At 48.8% G+C, this 17,856-nt stretch overlaps 1 protein-coding gene across 3 annotated transcripts in view; it reads left to right on the forward strand.

Annotated features, from left to right (window-relative positions):
* The window catches only part of Itsn1 (intersectin 1), a 188,141-nt gene extending 177,935 nt beyond the window's left edge, over nucleotides 1-10,206 (forward strand). For all 3 annotated transcript variants that reach the window (XM_029470690.2, XM_085832140.1, XM_085832141.1), the window contains 4 exons: nucleotides 1,383-1,465; nucleotides 1,747-1,830; nucleotides 2,186-2,359; nucleotides 4,922-10,206. In XM_029470690.2, the coding sequence (XP_029326550.1) occupies nucleotides 1,383-1,465; nucleotides 1,747-1,830; nucleotides 2,186-2,359; nucleotides 4,922-5,070 (490 nt within the window). In that variant the 3' untranslated portion in view covers nucleotides 5,071-10,206. The remainder of the gene's footprint in view (nucleotides 1-1,382; nucleotides 1,466-1,746; nucleotides 1,831-2,185; nucleotides 2,360-4,921) is intronic.
* The last annotated feature ends 7,650 nt before the right edge of the window (nucleotides 10,207-17,856 follow it).

A 17,856-nucleotide genomic window follows, 5' to 3' on the forward strand; every position in this document is an offset into this window, starting at 1 on the left:
AGTATATATACTTTTTTTTTTTTAAAGAACTTTTCAAAAGTTAGACATCTGGCATGAGTATTCCAAAATAAATGGATTGAAATCAGCTTTGCTGGAGGCTTTTTTTTTTTTTTCTTTTTCTTTTTTTAGAAATATCCAGTAGCCTTTGAGGTAGTGAGAGCTGCTTAGACTGGACTAAATTTCCCAGGTGGTAGAATCCAACAGGAAAGTGATTTGAGACTAATTCCCGCCCCTCCGCCCCCGCCCTCCCCTCAGGGCGGCAATCTGGGTCTTAGGGTTGCTGGTATTTTGCTCCAGTTTTATTTTAGACTGTTCTGGAGCCAAATGGAACAGATCGCTTTTCTGAAGGGTGGGCTTGACACGAGGCCAACAAGCATCCCCAAGAACGTTCCTGCCAGGCAAGATTGGCTAAAGTTACTGTACATATGGCACCCTGAGAAAACCCGCACGCCAAAGCACCTCCTGGCGTGCGCTCCCCACCCCCCACCCCCAAGTGCGAAGCAGTTCTTTCCTTGGGTGATTTTGGAAATAAAGACCCTTCTGTCTTCCTGGGTCCTCCAAGTATGTGATGCTTTGCGGTGAGGGAGGGCAGGAAGCCACTCGCTCCTCCCTCCTCCAGCCTGGTGTTTATCAGACTTTCTTCATGGACGCGGGGAGTGTGAAGGAGATCTTCAGTGTGTTCATTACTTACTGGCAGGGCTGTTACTCAGGTAATGAGTGCCTGCCTCAAATGCACAGAATGTGTGCCTGTAATCTCAGTGCTCAGAAGGTGAGGAGAGGGATAGAAATCCAAGCTCATCCTCAATTACGTAGTGAGTTTATCACCAGCCTGGACTACAGTATATGAGACCCTGTCTCAAAAAACAAACTAACAAAAAACAACATCAACAAAAACATACACACAAAACGAAGCAAAAAAACTAACAACAATGGCCGCAGCGATGGCTTAGCGGTTAAGAGCACTGACTGCTCTTTCAGAGGTCCTGCGTTCAGTTCCCATTAACCCATGTGGTGGCTCACAACCATCTGTAATGGGATCCAATGCCCTCTTCCTCTGGTGTGTCCGAGGAGAACCACAATGTACTCAGATACATAGGATAAATAAATCTTAAAAAAAAAAAAGAAAAAAGAAAGAAAGAGACTAAAACTAACAACAACAAAAACAACAAAAAAGCCAAAACAAAACAACAAAACTTCCCTACTGATGGTAGGGGTAATTAATTATTAGCATCATACATTACAGAACCAGTCTTTCTTTTCTGAGCCTTTGCTGTTAAATTCAAATAAACCAAGTAAAAAGAGTCCCGGAGACAGAATTTGAGCAGACCCGAAGCCTGTTCTGTGCGTTCTGTTTGGCAATATTCTGTCTCTTCTCATCCAAGGACTGCCTGGGTACAGAAAATCAAGGCGGCGTCTGAGCTCTACATAGAGACGGAGAAAAAGAAGCGAGAGAAGGCGTACCTGGGTATGTGCTGCAGGGCCCGAGACCCTGGGGCGGGAGGGCCATTGAGTCCATCCCAGTGTCTCTGGGGCTGAAACTCGCGCCAGCAGTGGGGCTAGGTGCAAGGCAGGGCTCAGTATAAAGGATGAAGGGCGGATTCCAGGGGCAAGAGACAGGAGGGGGGCCTTGCTTTCAAGTGCGGACAGATGCCTTGTGCAGATTGTGAGCGTGCTGGAAAGAGAAGGGCATCAAAGCGAATGTGATGTGATAGGAAGCGGTTTTTGTGTTGTTTTTTTGTGGTTTAGTCCGTTCCCAGCGGGCAACCGGTATTGGAAGGTTGATGGTGAACGTGGTAGAAGGCATTGAGCTGAAGCCCTGTCGGTCACATGGTAAGGGCCCATGAATTCCACCCAAGCACTCTAGAATATTCAGGGTTCTCTGCCCTCCCACACACACTCTTTACCAATTTGATGTCAGTTGTGCAATTTCCTATGTAAATTTCCTGCTGGCATTGGTTTGTCAAAGATATGTACACATGTAGGTATATATATATATATATATATATATATATATATACACACACACGGGGTCTGAAATTGAGTCCCACTAATGGATTTGTTTCTCTTCTGAATGTGATACCAAACTACGGGAGGGTCCACCAGATCTTCCACTTGTGAATCTCGAAGGTGTAGGGGGATCGAAATGAAATGTGTCCCACCTGGCAGGGGCTTTTGTTCACTCTAGGAAAGAGCAACCCGTACTGTGAGGTGACCATGGGCTCTCAGTGCCACATCACCAAGACAATCCAGGACACGCTGAACCCCAAGTGGAATTCTAACTGCCAGTTCTTCATCAGAGACCTGGAGCAAGAGGTTCTCTGCATCACTGTGTTTGAGAGGGACCAGTTCTCGCCTGATGGTGAGTGGAAATGGCCCCAGGGCACCCTTAGTCCCACCCAGCCCGCTCTACCTTCCGGGCACCTTTGTCCCCACCCTTGGGGCAGCTTGCCCACATCACACTTTGCCCTCCGGGCACCCTTAGCTTCCCTGCTCTTCCATCCCAACACTCTTGGTCCCACCCCGTCGCTGTCCCAGTTGAGCAGGTGCACCCACCTGAGAACCTGACCCCGGCAGTCCCTGGGCTTCTAACCTGAGAGGTTGGCACGGTGCAAGGAGCTGCAGGAGGCAACGGAGTGGATGTGGGCAGGAAGTGCTTGGGCTGGTTGGTTCACTGAACTAGACAGACTGTAGTCATCTGCGCTCCCACACAGGCGAATGAGGGAGGGTATGCCTGGGAACCTCGATATAGTGCGATTTTTCTGTCCTTGGCTATCATCAAGGATGCCTCAGTAGGTAAAGGCACTTGCTGCCAAACCTGATGACTTGAGCTTGATTGATCCCTAGGTCTGATATGGTGGAAGGGGAAACGGACTCCTGTAAGTTGTCCTCCACGCGTGCCATGACGTGTACACATGCACGGATGTACATATATAGATATGAAACTACGCAAAATAAATGAGTGCTTTGAAAAGCAAAGAGATAGCCACACCTGGTGGTTTCCACCTGTCATCCCAGCATCCAGGAGGCTGATCCTGGAATTAAGAGTTTGAAGCCACGGGGGCTTTGTAAGGAGACCCGGTTAATGCTGACCAGTGGAGCAAGAAGGACATTGGCTAACAGCAGGTGCTTTGGAGCCGCTGCTGTCCCTGGGAAGCACAGATAGCTTTGTGTTGGACACGTCTTTCCCTCAACTTGCTCTCTCTTCTGCAGTGATTTTTGGCCACTGAAGCCAGGAAGCCACACTCTCTCAGCCAAATAAAAATCAGAGAGAGTGAGGCTGGAGAGATGGCTCAGTGGTTGCTGAGATTTGAACTCAGGACCTCTGGAAGAGCAGTCAGTGCTCTTAGCCACTGAGTCATCTCCCTAGCCCTGGAATATGATTTTTTAAAAAATTTAAGTACACATATATTATGTGTTTGTATGTTGTGTATGTGTATGCTGTGTGTGTGTGTGTGTGTGTGTGTGTGTGTATCTTAGTACCACCACTAAGATAACCTTGTGTTTTGAGATAGATCTCTCCCTGGCCTGGCGCTCACCGACTGGTCCCACTTGCTGCCCATTCTGTCTTCATCTCCTCAGTGTTGGGGTTACACGTCTATGCCACCACACTTGCCTTTCTTCCCTTTTTAAAGATTGGGTTTCATGTAGCCCAGGCTGGTCTGGAGCCAGTTTGTACAGAGCTGGGAATTAATCTTAGGCTTGAGCACAGTAGGCAAGCATTCCACCAACTGAGTTATGCTCTTGGCCTAGCTTTAAAAAGGTGTCTGTGTGTTTGCTTCCGTGAGTCTATGGGCGCCCTATGCACACAGGAGCCAGCGGGGACCAGAAGAAAGGGTTGGATCCCCTGGAATCAGAGTTACAGCCACCGTGCAGATGCTGGGACCTGAGTTCAGGTCCTCTGGAGGAGAAGCCTGTGGTTTTAACTGCTGAGCCATCTCTCCAGCCCCACCCCTGGTTTTCATTCTAAATGTAGATCCTGAGGCTCAAACTTATGTCCGTGGGCTGGAGAGATGGCTCAGCGGTTAAGAGCACCGACTGCTCTTCCAGAGGTCCTGAGTTCAATTCCCAGCAACCACATGGTGGCTCACAACCATCTGTCATGGGATCCGATGCCTTCTTTTGGTGTGTCTGAAGAGAGCAATGGTGGTGGACTCATATAAATAAAATAAATAGATAAATCTTAAAAAACTACCACCGCCAACAACAACAAAAACCTTATGTCTGTGAGCCTGGAGGGCACAGGTTTTTACTGACTGAACCTTCTTTTTGACTCTATTAATATATTTTAAAATATACACAGAATATATTCTATTTGTGGGATACCATGTGGTATTTCAGTAAGTGAATATAGTGTATAATACTCCATCAGGGTAGTTGGCATACCCATCACATGGATATATTATCTATATCTATATGTATGTCTCTCTCTCTCTCTCTCTATATATATATATATATATATGTGTGTGTGTGTGTGTGTGTGTATGTATATGTGTATATATATATGTATAAATACACATATATATAAAATTGGGAATATTAAAAAGTCTTGGGGTTTTTGTTGTATTATTTTGTTTTAGCATTGAAATATACACATATATATGTGTGTGTGTATATGTGTATATATATATATATGTGTGTGTGTGTGTATATATATATATATATATATATATACACATATATATAAAATTGGGAATATTAAAAAGTCTTGGGGTTTTTGTTGTTGTATTATTTTGTTTTAGCATTGAAATATCATTGACATCCCCACGGGGCAGTAAAATTGAAGAGCTGGTGCTGGTCTTAGTACCAGCCGTCTTAGAAGAGCTCGAGAGCGGCCAGTCATAGGACAGTCCCAGTGTCACGAGCGCGCGTGACCTAGAGACAGAAACTCTTTCTGAGCACCCTCTGCTTTTCCTCCTTTCAGATTTTTTGGGTCGGACAGAGATCCGAGTGGCCGACATCAAGAAAGACCAGGGCTCCAAGGGGCCGGTTACGAAGTGTCTCCTACTGCATGAGGTCCCCACGGGAGAGATTGTGGTCCGCCTTGACCTGCAGTTGTTTGATGAGCCCTAGCAGCCCTGCGACGATCGTAGATGACTTCCTCCTCAAGGCCCCGTGCGGGCGTGCTGTCTGGTGGTCAGCCGCGGAGCAACGGGGACAGCAAAGACGAAGCCCCTCGAGGCTGCTAGGAGTCGTTCTCGACAATCCTGCCCTTCAAACCATGTCTCATTTTATGAATCCAAATTCTCTTTTCCTTTGCCCTCCCTATGGTCTCATCATGGCTTCTAGAGTCTCTGAATTCCGTGACCTTTAACTAGGTTCCATTGGGAGCCTGGCTCCTTCCCTGGGCTGGAGGTGTGGGTCTGGTTCCTATAAAATAGATTTATAAACACAGTGAGTGTATTTTGGAGAACTGTGTAGGCCTCCTGTTTCTCTCCTCTACCAGCCCTCCGTAGACTACTTGGCCTATAATATCCTGTGCGTGGTATATTTAGTCCAATTATGACGGAATCGTGGCTTCGGAGCCCAGCCCTCCCTGGGAGATGGGGCCCTAGATTGAATGCTCAGCCCGGTGGCTCTGGAGCAGACACCAACTTACTTAACCCTCTGGAGAGCTGTTGCTTAGAAGACACTCACGTGTGTCGTTAGAGCTGTACCCCCTCTAGACGTCCTTAGTGTCCATCAGTGGAAACACGGTGGAATGCTACAGGGCGATTCCGTTCTGATTCTGGGTGAGCTCAGAGGATTCTCCAAAAGCTCGTTATCTGCAAGGTTCTGTCCTGATGAGTTAAGTCCTGCTGCAGGTTGCTGCGGGTCACTGCGGGTCACTGGGATGACCTTGGCTTGGTTATTGTCAGAGCATCCTCTTTGGGCTTGGAGACCCTGGGATGTTTCATGAGAAGTTCTGTCTGGAGACCAGTCCTGTCTGAGCCCAATCTGTGCTTGAAAGACTGTTGTGAGAAGTAACATCAGCAATCCTTAGTGGTCACTGCACCCCCCCAAACCCCACCACACCAGGAAGTCATGCCTCAGATGGATGAAGTTCAAAAAAGAAAGAATTCGAGATAGAATAGGTGGTGTGGAGAAACACTAAGAAAATCCATTACTGGTTTGGGGGAAAGACCTTGGGAACCCGTGAGTCCCGCATGTGGGGGGGGAAAATGGGCGATGCTCCTGGGCATACAGCAACCCTCTTAGTCATAGGAACACATGCACTTTTTGCGAGAATCAGGAGTGTATGACCATAGGCCAGGCTTTTTGTCTGAGTTCTTTGGGTTTTCTCTCCCTTAAATGCTAAAAGATAGGCTGGTTATCTAGATAACTTGATTTGCTAGTGAGAAGTGCAGGCTGGGTTTTGGACCCTTGTTTGCATCTCCAGTCTGTGGTCATGGCCTGGCCTTTGCATGTCTCTGGCTCGTGGGCTCAGGTTCTCTCCTGTGTTGGGTGGTGTTCCTTTTTATGGTAGGCTCTCAGATTTGAACTAGGTTTCTAGAAGTACTTTGTAAATGGTAGTGTCTCGGTGACAGAATAGCCACTCTGCTGAAAGGTCCCTCTCCATGTGTGTGTGTGTGTGTTTCAAGTGATTTCTCAAAACGTGTATGTGGCAAAGGACAACAGTTTACATTTCATACTTCCAAGAAGCACTTAGCGTTTATGTATTGAAGATAGTGTTGACTTTTGTATCAAGAACAACAGACACACCTATTTTTTGAAACAAGCCAATAAACTCTTCAGGTAGCAGCTTTCAGCTGAACATGAGGTAGACTTTAACTTCGAGCATGCGTTGGCTTACCACTTTCCCAGCAGAAAACACTATCAAAACACTACATGTTCATGTTTCTGTTGTTGTTAAGAAACTGTTTTAAATGATACCTATAACTAGATCTGTGACCCATGGTTTCTTGGTTCTGGAACTGGGGGGGCTTTGTTCGGCGTGTTGATGAAGGACATGCTCCCATGCTGTGAAACACAGACATTCTGTGTGCAAATGGCCAGTGTAGGGTCACCGTTACAATCCCTTCCCCTCCCCCTTCCAAGTTGAATATGAACATGATGTTGAACATCAGTGTTCCTGTAGGAAGGATGAGGCATGCATGGTGACCCCGTAGGTTCTGGGTTACCTACTCATAGCACCCCATGATTGTAGCATGTAAATGCAGTCTGTGAGTCTTTCCCCCAGGTGACCCTACTAGACACCCCTGGGTTGTCCTGAGGGGTGACAGATCTGGATTGGTATCATTTGTTGTGATTGATTGTATTTCTGGATGAGCTGGGCTGACCCTCAGACCCAGCTGTGACTCCTGGTTTCTGTTGAGATGGAGTCCTATTGTGACCCATGGGTGACACACAGAGTCTCAAACCTTGATTCTCTCCTCCTTCACTCTACTTTTTTGACCAACCAGGCTTCAGTTCCTACAAATGGTAGGTCCTTGCCAACGAGGAATCTGAGGCTCAGATGTCTGCTTCGTAAATGCTTGCCCAGGCTGCACCACCTGGCACCCTGATGCCAGCCGTTCAGATACCCCCTGAAGGCATCCCTCTTCTATGGGCCACACTGCCAGTACCTCCCACACTCTGACCTCCTCTCACTCAGGAATGCACTTTCCTGGAGCCTGGCTATGCTCTGACCCTCAGTCACCCCTGAGAATTATCCCGAGAGCTCTGAGGACAGAAGCTCCCGGCTGGGCTTCCTTCATGGGCCACTTGATCCAAAGGGTCAATCCTTGTCTCTGGGGAAGCGTCCATGTTTTGTCACCCAGCAGATGGGCGGATAGCTTTATCTCTTGGGACCAGATTTGCTGTGTCCACAAGAGTTTGGAGACCTATGTCAATCATTAAGGTCCAGATCTGCCCTCGATGGAACGGAGAGCTTTCTAGATGAGAGTCAGCAGGAATGCTGGAGAAACTGGGCAAGGGTGCTGGGTTCAATTCTGTAATGATGTCTCTATCCTCGGACAGCAAATAAGAAACTTCTCTCCCTAAAGAACCTTTCTTCCTTATTTTCAGACACGACCTGGACTCCATAGTCCAAGATGTCCTTGAACTCTGGATCTTCCTGTCTCAACCTCCCGTGTCCTGGAATTTCAAGTGTGTTCCGCTGGGCTCAGCTGTCTTCATTTTTATAAAAGGTGGATCAATGGGCCGCTCATACCGCCTGCTATCTTCGCTCGGTGCCAACGTGTGTTCTAGACGTGTGTCAGGAGGTCACAGGCGTCTGGAAAGGGTGATCGCAGGTTGATCTTCCAGGGTGGGACAGCAGCTACCTCCCCAGGAGCTGCTGGGCAGGAGAGAGCTGGTCCAGGGTGTCCTAGAATCCATTAACCAAGGACACAGGGACGGGCCCCTCTAGCTTCATTTGACAGGAGGAGAACCTGAGCCAGCTGAGACTTCAGGGAGGATTTGTACCCAAGGGCTTTGTTTCTAGCTGGTCGGACCTGGCCTGATTCCTAGGAAGAAGCCAAACCTCTGATGGATTCCTTTACTCTTTTAGACCCTGTCAGAATCCAGATGCACGAGAGTTAGAGACTGCTCCTCCTCTTCCTTCTCCTCCTCGTCCTCCTTCTCTTCCTCTTCCCCGGATCAGCCCCATGGGCCCAAATTCTTGTTTTTCTTTGTTTCCCCCTTACTTTCCAAAGACACATTGAAGATGACATTTCAGGGAATGCCGTATTGGGCAGGCCTCCGTGCTGGGTTGGGGACAGAGGCTGGCTTGTATGAGTGGTGGGAACTTCCTCAGAAGAGCCCGATCTTGCTGACTAGTAATTGACAGTAAGGAGTCCCCAACATGGGTCCTAAGATGCCAACCCCTCCTCCCCTGCACAGTCTCCTTTAAGGGGGGTCAGTGCCTGACCTTTTCCCAATACCATTGCTTGCCTACCTGCCAAGGGACCCTGTTCTGCAGGGATGCGGGGGTGTGAGGGTCACCGGGCCAAGGTAATGCAGGAGAAAAAAGGAGGGAAGGAAAAAGGAAGAGAGAAAGAAGGAAGGATGGATGGAAGGATAGAAGGGATGGAGGAAGGAGGGAGACAGGGCAGGGAGTCAAAGAGAACGTTAAAGAGGCTTCCTCGCAGTTTATGAAGGTAAGGGCTCACTCAGTGCCACGTGCTCCCTATGGGGGTTTAGGGGACCGCATCTCTGGAGAAGAGACTCGCAAACTGAAGATGGGACTTACCCCTGCCCTCCTTGTCATGGAGGCTTAGACCTCTAGTGTAGCAGCCCCTAGAACCATCACGGCTTCCTTTCTTTTTTATTTTTTTAAAAGATTTATTTATTATTATACCTAAAAAACAGACACACCAGAAGAGGGTATCAAATCTCATTATGGATGGTTGTGAGCCACCATATGGTTGCTGGGATTTGAACTCAGGATCTTCAGAAGAGCAGTCAGTGCCCTTAACCACTGAGCCATCTCTCCAGCCCCCACCATCACGGCTTTCTGAGTGGCAAGTTCCCAGAGGCCCTTGGGCATAGCATTCTGTTTTGAATGACCCCTATTAATGAACATTGTCCTTTGAAGGGCTATCCAAGGAAATAATGAAGACTTCTTGTTAGTTTGGACTTGCAATAAATAACTGGCTGGTTGCCACAGGGACTCCTCTTTCCAGTTCCCTGTTCCCTGATACCTAGAAAGCAGCTGAGCTAGAGGAAGAGAAAGTCCCGGAGACCATTTCCTCACAGGACATTGCACGAGGTCCCTGTTTGTAGGTCTCAAGGATCCACTAATGTGTATAATGACTTCATGTTTGTAAGTGCCAGGAAAGGTTCTGTCCTTGAGAAGCACAGGAAAATACAATCCGTGAGAAAGATGACCAGGATCTCAGGCTCTCTAAGTTGAGAGCGTTGAAACTCCTATGTCAGTACCCTGGACAGACTGCAGTCAGGAACAGCAACACAGTGAGCAATGCTGACAGTATGCTGTTCCTTCAGGGGGGTCCTATCCTGTCCAGGCCGCCTGTTGGGGACTGGGAGGTAGAGAAGGGACCTCCTTTGTGGCTTTTAAGCCAACTTGTAGATCTAATTTTAAGTCACTTTAATAACATAAGATTCCTGCTCAGTGGCTGGGTAGATCGCTGACAAAGTGCTAGCCCGACCTGAGTTTGATCCCCAGCCCTTGCATAAAGAAACCAGACTCAGCAATGTGTAGCTGTAGTCCCAGTGCTGGGGACGTGGAGACAGGGGGATTGTTGGACTTGTTTCTTGGTGGAGTGGCTCACAGGGGTTGGGATTGGGGATGTCTTGAAGGATAAGGTACAGAAAACTCAGTATTGACATCTGAGTTCCTGAACTTATTATATATGTGCATGTGTGGGAACACATGCGCCCGTGTGCGTGCGCGCGCGCGCGCACACACACACACACACACACACACACACACACACACACACACAGAAACATTAGTGTTCATTTCCACCAAACAACTAACTCAGTTCTACGCAGACCTAACTAGTTCCTTTAGTAAAAGGAGCTAATAGTTTATGTTTTGGCAAATAATTCTCCTAGCACTGTGTGTGGCTGTCCTATTTCAGGGTGAATTGCCCCTACGCTGTGTCAGGTCCTATGCTATATTTTAATAGGATCTGTTCTGTTTTCTGGAGCAGCCTAGAGTCTCGCTGTTATTACCGTGATGAGTTTTTTAGTGTTTGAAGTCCACCGAGGAGAGTTGCATTCGGAAGCGGGCTTATTCCGTCAGCCTTCAGATTGCCCAGCGTCCCTCCAGGATTTCTGGAGAGCTGGCCCGTGATCAAGGCTCCTTTTACGCTGTGGAAATTCCTCCCTTCTTCTTTTAGAACCGTCGTACCCGTATCCTGTGCGAGAGCTGCGCCTGTGGTTTTCTGCCTCCCCGGCTATACTCTTTTGTCGTTCTTGTCTTATCTCCTCCTGTTCTCGGTGAAAACAAGAGTGGGGACCTTAGACAAATAGGAGCCAAAGGCAGCGTGGTGGCTTGTGTGGCCATTTCCGCACTGTGGGGCTCTTCCTACCTAGATGGTTCTATTGGCAGGGTCAAGGTGCTGGCGCCCCCTGCTGCATCCCAGCAGCATTGCCCTTGTGGAACTTGGCTAGTGAGCCGGGTGGGGGTAGGGTCAGGGCTAGAACCCGACTGCAGTGCACCCCCACTCTCCCAGCTGAGCGAAGAAGGAAGGGAGGTGTGAGTGAACCCAGCGCTGGGCACCTACTGAAATGGCGTTCCTGCCTGCTGGGGTGGACAGAGACCCTTCTCAGCTTCCCTGCCTTTTCTGTGCCTACTTCAGAGGGGAACATTGCAATTCAGTTCTCCACAGAAAAGGACTGGCTTCCTGAAGTAGGCCTCTGTCCCCGCGAGACAGGGTCGCCCTACTTGGTAGGATAGCAGAGTGTCTACCTGAAGACTTCGACTTTGGACGGTTTAAGTGGCAAATGGTTTGATGCAGCCCTTGGATGCCCGGAGTGTGTTTGTGAGTGAGTGTGTATGTGTATACCGGGCATTGGGGAATGGCTGTGTGTCCCACTGAAGGAGACAGGAAATGTTTTGCTCTACCCTTCCCTAAGCTGCATTCAGGACCAGCTGGTAATGTGTGGACCAAGTGCAAAAATAAAAATGGTGCCCTCCTTGCTCCACATGATTGGGGATTTCAGCAGGGGCAGCAGAGAACTGAGCTGAGTTTGGGCACCAACACCCTGGGGCTGGCCTTGACTACCCTGTGAGTAGAGCAGGGAGGGCCTTGTTATGTCTTTCTTCTTTGGAAAGGTCTCCCTGGCAGGCTGCGTGGAGCTGGGATGGAAACACATCGTCCCTTCTCCTTCCCTCCTCCCTCCCTCCCTCGTTTTGTTTTCCTTTCCTTGCAGTGCTAATTATCAAAGCCAGGGCCTCGTGCATTCTTAGAAAGTGATGTGCTTTTCAAAACTCTACTCTTTTATCTCTTAAAAGTACAAACAGTGCAGAATAATTACAGCGCCCGAACCCCCGGCTCACACCCGGAAGCGCCCTGGATGGATGGGGAATGGTCAACATAGGTTGATGGTTTCTCAGGTCTCCATCCAGGGTGTGTCTCTGGATATCAAGTGGCCTTTGGTCTTCAAAGTTGAATTTTCTGCTTTGAAATGAAACCTTTCCCCTATTCAAGGACTGGTCTCCCCGTTTCTGGTGTCACAGAGGATATTCTAAACTACTTTAATGGAGAAGAGCCTAGAAGGGCACAGGGTCCCTGTCTGATCGAGAGGTCCTTTGTTCCTTATGATACTGCTTTCTGGAGAGAGAGTGGGCGGAGCCAGATGCTCTCTGCCCTAGAGGCCAAGAGTCTGAGAGTTTGTTCCTGGGAGGCAGGGCTCTCACGGGATAGATCCTCCATGGGTCTTCAGGTGTTTGCAAAGAAGAAAGACTGCTGTGTGTGTAACCTCTGCATTCTGGAAGCCCACAGCTCTGGGGAGGCCAGAAGTTATGGGGCCGCTCCTCAAAGCTGTGTGTGTGTGTGTGTTGCTTTGTTGTGCAGCCTGTGTTGTGCTGGATGCTCCAAGCCCTTTGAGGCTCTGTTTGCCGTTTGCAGTTGTGGACCCATGTCTACACATGCAGAGCAATAACCTTTCTCGAGTTTCCCGATTCCACTCCTGTAATCCCAGCGCTCCAGAGATGGAAGCAGGACAATCAGGAATTTAAGGCCAGTCTGGGCTATGTGAGACCCTCTTTCAAAACTAGAAATGCAGAAACTGAGAAGGGAAAACCCACAGAAGGCTCGCCTGTCTTGGCTTTAAATCACCTTAAATGAGTCACGATCCCTAGAGGGACCTGACCACTACTGTGTCAGCATCCATTTTAATGAATGAATATTTTGGATACACTTCATCAATTAACATTCTTAAAGCGTTACTTGCTGAATATTGCTGTCAGAACGTTCTCTCAAATGATGCTCAATGGTAAGACATGCATTTAACTGAGCATTTGTTGCCAATGGAGCTGAGAGGTCAGCCTCAACTCTGGTCCTTGGCAGCCCACAAGCTGAAGTCTGAGTCCTCCTTGCCCCTCCGTCTGCCACGGTGCACACAGGGGCACAGGCTACCATTCGCCTGTGCTGTACTGTCTTAGCTCTTCTGCTCTGCAACATTCCACACGTCGATGGTGAACATAGGTGAACATATCTGTACAGAGGCGAGAAACCTCCGCCAAATGTCCTGTGTCTGACAGTCAGCTCACAGCTCCTGGGTTTCTGTATTTTATGCATTTTCCAACAAAGGAAAAAGACAGAAATCCACTACATAATGTGAAAAGATTGTGTTCTGTATGTGGTTCGTCGTGAAATCTTTGCTGTATGTTTTTGGGAATGACGATTGTATGTATATACAGTATGTAAGAGGCTATGCTGTTCAATGTTGCATAAACTTAACAGATTCTCTAGTCTGAATATCTAACTTGTTATTGTAAAATGTGATTTCTCATTGAGAGATTATTTTTCTGTATGTATATGAGAGTATTTTAGGAATCTAACTTAAGTGCATAAACTATAGAAGAAACTTAAAACCATATCCCAGGAGTAGAAATGCGTGATCAGGTCACTTGGGTTCAACCCATCTAAATTTTATTAAAAAACAAATCCAAGTTGAATGTTTAGGAATTCAAACGTGTGGATTTTTTTTTCTGCCTTGCAGGGGATATGTGGTCAATGAGATGGGTGGAGCCACGATAGAATGGAAGAGATCCTGTAGCCATGACCTGGGATGAGGCCATGTTAACTCATATGATGCACACATATTCTGAAGAGACACACAGTCTGCCTGCAGCCAGACCTGCTGCCAGACAGTGGGCTCTAGTCAGGAACGTGGCATGGTCAGAGAATTCAGGCACATTTGGGGAGGCCACATGCTGGCTTCAGCCTCTCACCGTTTGGAAGCACACAGGGAGGCTGAGCTTGGGTTTTCTAGGCGCAGATGTTTTCAGGTGTGAACAGTCAGCTGGAAACTTACTGGAGGCCCACGCTGAGCCAGGAGGCCTACCTTCCCCGGAAGGTATCCAAAGTCCAGGCTACTCCTGGGCACTTCTATACTTGACCACCTCGAATGAGGTTCAAGTGAACCAGGGAGAGTTTGTGAAACAGTTCTAACCTCACCTCTAACCCCTGCTCCCCGAGAGAGCATCGCAAATGACTTTAGTTAGTGGGGACCTTGTGAGTCCAACCTTACCCAGCTGACCAGAAATGCCTCTCAATTAAGAGCTGGCTTCTGGTGACTCGGGTAAGTCTAGGGTGCTAAGATCTAAGATCGCTCCTGAAAGTCTAGAGTGCACTGATTAAAAGGACTCTCGGAAGTGTGATCACTGGGCCAGCATGTTGTGGGCCTTTTAATACTGCCAGCCTAGGCTTCACGATGCTAAAGTGGGAGTAACGTCCTGACTGCAGAGGTGCAGGCAGCGTTACTCCAGGAAGCTTCCTGGGCTCCGCAAAGGCTGGAATGACAGTGTGCTCTCTGACTGTCTCTGGTCCCAAAGGTCAGGCCATCCAGAGATCTCTAAAGGCCAACATGCAGACCCACCTAAATTCTGGCCCCCTTGTCCAGAGACTTCGTTCCTTCTTTCCTGGAATGCTGGTCTTTGGGGCTGGGGTGGTCATAGGCTGTGAGGATAAACCACCCACACAATTGTCCCTTGTCCCAGGTGTTCCAAATGTGCAGAAGAGAAGGTAGGATGGATGTAGGTCCTCCCCCACAGTGCTGGTGAGGTTAGCTAGCCTGTGTGATCTTTGTAGTGGACCATGAGGCTGGTGGCATGCGGCTCCTTCTCAGCCCTGCCCAGTGGCAGAAGTAGACCACTCCTAATAGGCATCCTGTGCATTGTGATACCTACCTGTTGCTAAATAACAGTACTTACAAAAAGATTATATTGTCTGTTTTATAACATTAATGGAGTTCTAAAAATGTATTAGACATTATTATAAATTACAGAATTCCACACTTACCTAAGGTTTGCTGATGCAGGACATCACAGCTTCTCCTCTGTTTAAAAACAGGTTTTTGGTTTTTGTTTTATTTTTGATATTGAAACACTCCTTTGTCATCTAACTATATGTGAATCTACCCATTCAGATCAAGGTGACTGGGGTTTTCTCCTTTCTTTGCACCAGAGGCAGCACTGGCAGGAACCAGGCCCCTGAATCTAGAGACTAAGGCCAGTCTCCTTAAACAATTCTGGGGCCGTTTTGACCTGTGTGGTTTAAATCACATGGTTCATGAAAACAAGAACGGCCAACCTCACCAGCTCAGGTTGAACTCTTTCTTTCTGCCTTCACTTCTCTGCACACAGGATGCTAACAGCCCTGAAGACAGGTGTCTTTTCTTGTGTCTGTTTCCCAGAGATAAGGTTGTAGTGGTACAAGAAAAACAATGCAAAAATAAATCTAAAAAAACCAAACAAGGCAGCCGCCACCTTCTCAACTCTCCTGTGTCCTCTTCAGGTAGTGGAGACAGACTCCTTGTGCTGTGTATTCCTGAGAGCGTGAGAAACGCTGAGAACAGCCAGGGTGCCAAAGGCAGAGTCAGCAAGCCCAGAAAAATACAGGAGAGTCAAACCCTCCCAACACTCCCTACAGATTCTACACAAGTCGTTTCTTCCTGGGCAGGGTCACACAAGGTTGGCCTTGAACTCCTGGTCTTTCTGCCTCTCCAGCCCAAGCCTGAGGTTCCAGGCATGGACAACTGGCTTCTGTGTGAGACCTGTGATGTCCTCATGTGTTATTCTCGTCTGGGTACCTAGCATGGATGTCACTCTGTGCCCCTCACCCAGGGATGTTCAGTTGCACAAGTCAAGAACCTTTCCCGTCTGGTTTGTCTGCTCTTTCTTGTCAGCGTGGTTTCTGAGGAGTGCATGGGACTGGGCTGTTTGATGTTACATCCAATTATCCCAATTTGTCCTAAGTACCAAACGGCTGCATTTCCACATCTATTTTTAAATTTATTATTTTTACTTGTTTGGGGGGTGGGCACGGATGCACACACAAGTGCGTTTTACCTGCAGAGGCTGGAGGAGCTGCAGTTTGTTTGCAAGCCTACTTGGCGCTGAGTTAGAATTCAGTACCTCTGGAAGACCAATGTATGCTTCACCACTGAGCCATCCTGTATTTTGGTCATTCTGCTCCCCCCCCCCCGCCCCCCGAGACAGTTTCTCTGTGTAGCCTAGGCTGATCTAGAACTCACTCTGTAGAACAGGTTGACTTCGAACTCAAGAGATCTGCCTGCCCATCTCCTGAGTGCTGGGATTAAAGGCATGTGCCACCATGTGCCTTGTTCTGCTTTTAAAGATAGGGTTTTGATACGTAAACCAGGCTGACATCAAAACTCATAATCGCCCTGCCTCAGTCTTGTGAGTGTGGGAAGTGAGTGGGATTATGGGATGTGCTATACGCCAGGCTGTTTTGAGTGTTAGGAAGGGCATTGTTGTAAACCTGGGTGTGTGATATCTGAATCTTAGCACCTGAGAGGCAATCAAGACTGCCTGACTCGGGGCCAGTCTCATCTAGAGTTCCAGGCTGCTGTACTCCACGAGGCTCTGGGGTCATCTCTGGCAACCTCAAGCTGCAAAGCTCAAAGCATCCCAGTATTCATGTGCTTCTTCCAGAGGAAGCAGGCTGAGCGTGTGAGCTCCTCTGTAGCAGGCAGTCTGTGGAGCCTCAGAGTCAGTGTGGAGGCTGTCGGGTCTTCAGGAGCGAGCTGGAGGGGAGTCTGCGGCAAGGAGGGAAAAGCCCAGCTATGTGGGATGCAGATCCAGCTCTGCACCAGTCCTCCCTTGTGGTGAGGGCCAGGCGTGTGTGTGTGTGTGTCAATGGGAAACCTGGCAGGGTGAGAGGGTACGTGTGTGTGTGTGTGTGTGTGTGTCAATGGGGAACCCCGGCAGGGTGAGGGTGCCTCTGGCAGCACCTGTCTCCGGCTCCCAGCCTGGGTGCTCTGGATTCCGACATCTCATCTGGATCCAGTTGAAAGAACCCACCTGTGTGGACTGCCAGGCTGCTGGTGAAGGGAACCTGGAACACGTGGTGAGGCATGCCAGACCTGGCCTATACAAGTCATTAGCTGCAGCCTCAGGTCATCAGTGAGTTAGAAGTGCTAGCAGCCCAACTATGTCCTGGCATTCCTGGCCCTGGGGAAGAGGAGTCCTTTGTGCTGTAGTCCTGTTGGGGTCTCTGGTAGGTGGCTGCCAGGCACGATGGGCAGGCGAGGGCACCCGAGCCATGCTGTAGCTTCTAGCCCTGCCCTCGAGGACTTCCTGTACTTTCTGCCCTTCTTGAGGTACTTCGTCAGGAGCCCTCTGGAGTAGTCAGTTAGGCAAACACACATGGGAGCGCTCAAGGAGGGGCTACGGTCAGAGAGCTCTGGCTTCTCTAGCAGCCTCAGAGGTAAGCTTCGGGAAGACTGTGTTGATGCTGTTTGGCTCTAGGTGGACTGGGAGCATGTTAGGGACACTGGGGCAAGGGACATGGGCCTTGTGTGTAGCCTGGATGGCTGGAGATGTCGAGCCGGCACCCTGGGTCTCACCTCCTGCTGCATAGCCACACTTCTCTGAGCAAATCATAAGACTGCCAGGAGCACAGGCTGTAGTCTCGACAGTCAAGCACCCTACAGTTAGGAGCTCTGTCAGGACCGAGAGTCTTTCAGTGGGGAGGCCTTCATTATGACTGGTTAGGGACCAGTTCTCAGCTACCTCCAAGGACACAAGACTTTGATAGGCAGTGCAAGACTGTATCTGTAGGCACAATGCTAACTCTATCAATGACTTCCTGAGAAGGACACATACAAACTGAGCCCTCCAGCCCAAAGGACTGTCTAAGCTGGACACTCTAAAGGGTCCTATGGGAGGATGGAGACCTGGTGCTGCCCCTTAAAGGACAAGGATCCTCACGCCCTCTG

Source organism: Mus caroli, unplaced genomic scaffold (assembly GCF_978045245.1).
Source record: "Mus caroli unplaced genomic scaffold, Mus_caroli_1 scaffold_17, whole genome shotgun sequence".
NCBI lineage: Eukaryota > Metazoa > Chordata > Mammalia > Rodentia > Muridae > Mus > Mus caroli.